Source organism: Pagrus major, chromosome 4 (assembly GCF_040436345.1).
Source record: "Pagrus major chromosome 4, Pma_NU_1.0".
Lineage (NCBI taxonomy): Eukaryota > Metazoa > Chordata > Actinopteri > Spariformes > Sparidae > Pagrus > Pagrus major.
Genome location: NC_133218.1, coordinates 14696058 through 14703891, shown reverse-complemented (window position 1 = coordinate 14703891; position 7834 = coordinate 14696058). Strand labels below are relative to the sequence as shown.

General features: G+C 42.3%; 1 protein-coding gene across 1 annotated transcript; it reads left to right on the top strand.

Moving 5' to 3' along the window:
- The first annotated feature begins 599 nt into the window (after positions 1 to 599).
- Positions 600 to 2495, top strand: lrrc4cb (leucine rich repeat containing 4C, genome duplicate b). The gene has a single exon (XM_073465024.1). The coding sequence runs from the start codon at positions 600 to 602 to the stop codon at positions 2493 to 2495; it is 1896 nt and encodes a 631-aa protein (XP_073321125.1).
- Positions 2496 to 7834: the final 5339 nt, after the last annotated feature.

The following is a 7834-nucleotide window of genomic DNA, read 5'->3' as shown; positions in this document are numbered from 1 at the left end:
AATGAGGAAGGGAGCTTACAAGAAATTCAAGGTTGTGTTCAAATGGTCCTGCTCATTTTTCATTTTTACTCTCCGGAGTAGATGCATCAACTTCTGTGAAGACTGGAAATCTGGGACAATCCAGGGTTAGAGAGCTAACAAAAAGCTTGTTATATTCCACAGAAGGAGCGTATTATCAATCAATAGAAGCTGTTAATTTGTCTTGTTTTGTTTTCTTTTGCCATCAAATGGTACAATACAACTAGACCAGAGCTGCAAGTAATGATTATTGTTATTATCAAGTAATCTGGTGATAATTTTTTGACTAATTGTTCGGTCTATGATGAGTCAAAAAAATCATGAAACACAGCACAATTTCCCAGAGCTCAAAGTTACATCTTTGTTTTATTGTTTGTGTCATCTGACCAACAAACCAAATTCCAAAGATATAATTATATATTGTTGTCAGTTAATTTTCAATCGGCCACCAAAAAAGTTCTTGCATTGAGCTGTTGACATCTTTAACTACAGCAACGTCTCACTGTTTTATGTGGTTACTAAATATTATTCTTCCTGTTTTCTTCTTGTTGCAGAGAACACAAACAGCAGATGAACTATGAATGCTGAACACAATGATCTCCTCCCTCCAGCGCCAGACAATGAGAGGTCGTAGGCTGAAGGGGGCGCTGTCCAACCCCCTCTTTGTGCTGCTTTTGGCCCTTCAGATCCTGGTGGTGGCTGGGCTGGTTCGTGCTCAGACCTGTCCTTCCGTCTGTTCATGCAGTAACCAGTTCAGCAAAGTCATATGCACCCGCCGCAGTCTACGGGACGTCCCAGATGGCATTTCCACCAACACTCGCTACCTGAACCTCCAGGACAACCTCATTCAGGTCATCAAGGTGGACAGTTTCAAACATCTGCGCCATCTGGAGATCCTGCAGCTGAGCAAGAACCACATCCGCAGCATTGAAATTGGCGCCTTCAATGGGCTGGCCAGTCTCAACACCTTGGAGCTCTTTGATAATCGGCTCACGACAATCCCCAATGGAGCATTTGAGTACTTGTCAAAGCTGAAGGAATTGTGGCTACGGAACAACCCCATCGAAAGTATACCATCTTATGCCTTCAACCGGGTCCCCTCGCTTCGAAGGCTGGATCTAGGTGAGCTCAAGCGTCTCTCCTACATTTCTGACGGAGCCTTCAAGGACTTGAGCAACCTGCGCTACCTGAACCTGGGAATGTGCAACCTCAAGGAGATCCCCAACATCTTACCTTTGGTCAGGCTTGAAGAGCTCGAAATGTCAGGAAACCAGATCGCTGTTATCAAACCCAGCTCATTTACAGGATTAGTCAACCTCCAGAAGCTGTGGATGATGCATGCCCAGATCCAAACTATCGAGAGGAATTCTTTTGATGACCTTCAGTCACTGGTGGAGCTCAACCTGGCTCACAACAACCTTACCTTTCTACCACATGACCTCTTCACACCATTGCATCGTCTGGAGCGGGTCCATCTCCATCACAACCCTTGGAACTGCAACTGTGATATCTTGTGGCTCAGCTGGTGGCTGAAGGAGGCAGTGCCTGCCAATACCAGCTGCTGCGCCCGCTGCCATTCCCCTACAGTCTTTAAAGGTCGCTACATCGGGGAATTGGACCACAGCTACTTCCAATGTGATGTTCCTGTCATTGTGGAGCCACCCAGTGACTTAAATGTGACAGAAGGCATGGGTGCAGAGCTTAAATGTCGTACAAGCTCGCTGACATCCATCAGCTGGCTTACACCAAATGGCTCGTTGGTGACGCATGGGGCTTATAAGGTGCGTTTGTCTGTACTCAATGATGGGACACTGAACTTTACGAGCGTCACAATGCAGGATACTGGGACTTACACCTGTATGGTTAGCAACACAGCAGGCAACATTTCTGCCTCTGCTGTGCTTAATGTCACCTCTGTGGAAAACAGCGGGGTGACCTATTTTACCACAGTCACCGTGGAGACCATTGAGACCCCAGGGGATGACAGCCAAACACCACTTCCACCATTCGGCTGGGTTTCATCCTCAACGACAAAAGGTACTCCTGTTTCTACAAGGACCACGGAGCGGACTTACACCATTCCAGTTCTTGATCGGGATGGAGAGGAAGCCCTCAACGGCCTGGATGAGGTGATGAAAACCACCAAGATTATCATCGGCTGCTTTGTGGCCATCACGCTTATGGCTGCTGTTCTGCTGGTTATTTTCTACAAGATGAGGAAGCAGCATAATCAGCAGGATCCTGATGGCCCTGCCTCCTCCATGGAGGTCATTACCGTTGAAGAAGAGCTTGCTGGTGTCGCTGCCATGGAGAGACACCTATCTCTGCCCCCTCTGGAGCACTACAACCACTACAACACCTACAAGAGCACTTACCACCACCAGCCAATGCTCAGTACCATACACAGCTCAGCCACACAGGAACCTTTACTGATTCAAGCCTGCTCAAAAGACAATGTACAAGAGACCCAAATCTGATCTTGAATTTGACTAATAATCCAGTATCAGCAGTTTCATACTTGGGAGTACAATGGACCAAAACGGGAAGATAAAAGAAATCAAAGTGACATTGACTTGACAAAGTTGATGTCGATAATTGCGAAAAATCAGCATTCGGCAAAGGGACGACATATGATACTTTAACAAGTGTCTTTACAAAAACAAAGATTATTTATTAAAAGTATGTCTAGTGGCTAAATGAAGAAAAACAATTTGTGATAGCTTTTTAGCTCATTTTATTTCTCTCTCTATCTCTCTGTGTAATACTGCACAAGGGAAAGAATGGTTCACTAAAAGCATATAGAATGTATGGAAAGGAGAAAATGTGAAACCACCGTAGAAAATGGCCTCACACTAAAATTAATGCAATGCAATTTATTTGTTTGATTTTACCTGATAATTACATGTTGTGTTAAAGGGCATTGTTCAAGTATTTATGAGCATTTAATTGCAAGTTGTTCAACATGCCATGTCCAATTTGCCGGAGCTTTATGAGAGACAAAACATAAAAGGGGTTTATTTCCATTGCCATCATATTCTAGCTGTCACTCAACACAAAATGAGATCTTTTAATGACACAGCTCTGGATGATATCACAGTGAAGCCAGCATGCCTGAGGAGCAGAGCAGCCAAATGAGTAAATGTGCATTTCCCCTGTGGCTCCTAGCAGCCATACATCTTTCACTTTAATTAAGATTAAGTTTTAGCTCCCACTCCTCCTCCTACCTTTTCTTTACACTTCTACCTTTACTACTATTTTCCTTCTGCTCTTCCTCTCTTCTTCTATCTCTGAATTTTCCATCATCCCTGTTTACTCTCTCTCTGATTTCTCTACTTCTCCTTTCCTCCGTGTCCTCTCGCTTCTTTGATTGTCTCTCTGTCACTTAGCTTGAGCACGTTCCTCACCCCTCGCCATGTCTCATTTGTCTCGCTTTATCCGCCGGCATGTGCCGCACGACGGCAGAATATTACTTGGGAAAATGAAGGGGAGCATAAGGCTGCAGTGTGTAGCCTCCCTGTTAACCCAGTAATGATCTACGTCCACTCAGTGTCGCGTTACCTTGCCATCACCCCAGGGTCACACGAGCTTGGGCACTGATAGTCCATCTGTTATACAGATAAAGAGGCAAATGAGGCGGCTTTGTAATGTAGTGTGACCCTGTCAGACAAACACAGACGGGGCTAACATAGTCACTGAAGCAGCTAGGAACCTGCAACAAAATAAGGAGAGATGGGTTATAGCTCATTAATCTGTATCAGCAGTTCATTTGCAGACTAACAGAGGAAAGCTGATAACAAAACAGCATGAGACTTTTCCACTCTCTGTGTGCCCAACATCTAACCGGGGATAGAGGCCTTTGATATTGAAGCGACCCCTGCTCAGTCTCATTTTCGTCAGAGAAAAACACACATACACTTTGATGTTGCATCATTTATAGACCATCTAAACATTGTCTCTCCTGTAGTCTGTTTACGCTTTGCCTTTTTTCATTTAGGTCTTTCAAAGAGGACGGCTTAAGGAAGTGGGAGGTAGGGATGGAAAAAGTGAAGAACGGTGGGTGGGGAAGGAGGGAGGGTGGGAGGGTGGGTAAGAGGAGGGGGAGCCAGACCCACAACGGTCATGAGGGGTCTTCAAACAGAGATATTGCAGATATGAAGGGAGAGGAGTGAAAAAAAAGATAAGAAATAAGGAGGCAAAACTAGCCATCAGACTGTCGCCATGGAAACAGTGACCTTGTGGAGAAAGTAAGAAGAGGTAGATATGCCTTTCGCTTTGGTCTCAGTGCAACAAGCATATTTCAGTTTCCCACTGGCGATTTCATAAATGCGACTCATTACGGACAAAACTGGCATAATGGAATGCATATTTGCTAATGGTTTGGATGGGAATTGACCAACACATGACGTCACCTTTGCAGAACAACACACCGCCTCTGTTATTAAGACGAAATAAATCACTGCATGATGTGCAAAAAAACAGCAGTAATACTGTCCAGCAGTTCCACTCACCTCATTGGTTTTCATCTCTTTGAAGACAGGTTGCTTACAATATGAGCATAATAAAGCACTGTCACAAACAAATTCATACGCCTCTGATCAGTCAGTCTGCTAAATGTATTCTTTGATTTTCTACAGTAATGGTAATGATGAACAAAAACGGTGGAAGCTAAATATACATTTAAAGACCGAGAATGTCTGGTGAGGTGGAGACAGATGAAGCTGCAAATGGAGCAGGAACAATCGAAACAGAAGCCCATTCATCGTCTGCCTTTCATCGAGTGTTATGAATGATGAGGATAGTATCGCTAATGGTAGCGTTAATGAGTGAACCCTTCTTTCCCTTTCCACTGTTTTCTTTTTCAGTGCTCAATTCCTTTTCAATGCTTTTGGTGGCTTAATGATTCAATGTTGATGCTGGCTACAGTGAAAAAAAAAAAAAGGTTGAGATTTTTTTATATATATATTTGGAGATGAGGATTGTGAGTTATTCAGAATGAATGGAATATCTCTGTGTTGGTATTTACATGAGCAGGACGGCTTTGTGGAGGAGATATATTTGAATGCCAGAATGAAATTAAGACGGAGCTGCAGAATGTTGGACTTGAAATACCAGCAGAGTGAGCTTGATTTTTGTGCAAAAACCCTCAACCAGGGTGATCAAATTGTGTGTTATTCTGCCAACTGTCTATGTATGGGGAGGGTTACTGTATGTGGGGAATATTCTCTCTCATTTTTGGAGAGAATGATCATCAAATGGTTAAATTTCTACAAAAAAAAAATATTTTCAAAAACATAATGCAAAAAAAAAATATTCAGATCATAATTTTACATGTGCTTCAATTGTTAAAAAAAGACAAAAAAGCGAAACAAAAACAAGAAAAGAAAAAAAAAACAAGAGACTGTGCTTGTAAGGAGTCCAACTAATTTCTCTGAGGATGATGTTCAATTATTGATACCTGAGATTGTAGTTCATACTGTACATGAATACAAATAAAAATTGCAATTCTTTTTTTCCATTAGATTTCATAGAACACATTATTCACGAGATGCTGTCACCATTTTGCCGCCTTTGTCCCATTTGCACATGAACACTTGTATAGAAATATTCAAACAAAAAGGATTACTAAGCAGCTCCCAGAACGCTGAACTGAGAAGAAATGCTGTGAAGAAATGCACTGTAGCTTATTTTATGAGGTCAGGAGAGGGAAGTAGATCTCTCCAAGAGGAAAAGGAAGTGATCTTTCTGTATTATACGTGGGAAGTTGGATTCTTTTATCCAATTTGAATCACTCCATCTGTCTGACAGAATCATTTGATTCATGCTGGCAAATCTGAGAATTTCATAACCAAGAGCACAATAGGCTATTCCTGCTCTCTCCGCTGACTCAATATGATGAACAAAGAACCTCATAGAACCTCGGAGAACATTGTCACAGCCAGAAAAATGCAAGTCTAATAGCCTACACTACTCTCACTGGAAAAATGTACTTAATACTGAATCAATTAAACTGAATCTCCTCTGGAAACAATCACGATTCGTGCAAAAGAAGACAACAATTCAGTGAAGAGACTGCTTTTCATTCTAACATCCCCACTACCCAAATAGCACAAAATGGCTTACAGTCACAATTGCCTTTGGGATTGCTCCATTTCATTCACAAAGTACTTGATGGCTGCCCGGCAAGATGTTGTGAGGCAAGTGGTGCAGGCTTCATTCTGACACGTATTTCTGTACGTCTGTACGGTCAGTTTCGATCACAAGAATGTTTTTTCCGACAAAACGAAACACGAATTCATTCACTAACTAATCAATTTATTCAGAAGATGACACGCTCAGCCTCAATGAAATGATGCCGGACTCCATTCTAATCAGAATTCTCATTAATCCAGGCAGAAAGAGTATGTATAGTGTATGTGGGAGATGGTAGTATTTTTACAAGCAGTGACTCAAATCATCCTTTATTTCTTCTGGGACAAGCTGTTGGGTTTGATTTTGGCACATTATTTCACATCCCTATATTTTTTTTAGAACATTTGCGTCTGTGTTAGTACGTCATACTCGGATCTCTGTATCCAGAGAAGTTCCAGTGCTTGTGAGCATAATCTGACAAGGGGGTGCAGGAAGGAAAAAAATACAGCAAAGAAGCCAGGCTGCTCCTCTGTTTCTGCGACGCTGTGAGTGGTGCATTTATGTGGTGGTGTGAAGCACTGGTCATTTAAAACTTGACAACTAGCTGCAGAACAGAACTGCATTCTTAAGATATATATCTGGACTCGCCACATAAAAGGGAAACACAGGCTTTCAGACACAGAATAGCATACAATACAGCAAAACAACACAAGAGGCTGCAATAGCGGGACCTTCTTGCAATATGGAGAACAGATTAACGAGAAGACTGAAGGAGAATACTGCATGGTGGTTTGTACGAAGCCTAAAGCCTGTCATCACATCCTGACTACCCACAATTCCACTAGCCTTTGCAAATCAGTACTGTCCCATGTCTCGTTGAGGGTTTCTTCAATCTGTCTTTCTATATAATAAAGATGATACAATTAGTATCTCAGCACTCCCTCTAGACTTTGACACCTTCACACTGATAGTACTCTCCTGTGAACTCATCTCTTTAACACTTTTTCTGTAGTCTGTGCTGTCTGAAAAACATCCACACCCTCAGTCCTCCCTGTGCATATGCTGTAATAGCTGCACCAATCTACTGGTCTATTCTGTCAAGCTGGTGATGTTTAACCTGCAAAACTTGAGCTTGTGATAAATTGTACTCACTGATGACTGATGGATGAAAAGATCCTCCTCGTTGAGACAAGTGACAAGACAGGTGATACATTGTTGAGTAGGCAAACCAGGGATGTTAAACAATTTCACATTTCTTTTTGTTGCAACTTTTGGTTGGGTGGGGGGGACAAAAACCACTTGGTTAAGGCTATAAAAAGATAATGTTTTGGCTTTAAAATACCTATTTGGGTCTAATAAAAACACCCAGTTTTGCCGCCATAAGCTCAGCTGGAGATGTGCAGACTTCCCAGAAATAAACATGTTTTTTGTCGCCACAAAAATGGCTGGAAATAGTGCAGATGTCTCCTTAAAAATATCTTGCGATGACACGCCTAAAAATGTCAGAACGCAATGGTACCTCAACAAAAATATACAGTGATTTCAGGCTTACAAATGCTGAAACTCAGTCTCAAACTGCAGCCAGTGGCTTGGCAGCCTTCTCGCCTGTAACACCACCACCTTCCTCTCCATCTCTTGATATAGAAGTAAGGTCATTAACATTTGATAAGGAAGTTTCAGAAATAAT

What these genes read in the sequence shown, in the direction of transcription:
- lrrc4cb (XM_073465024.1), top strand. Translation starts at nt 600, where the DNA reads ATGCTGAACACAATGATCTCCTCCCTCCAGCGCCAGACAATGAGAGGT.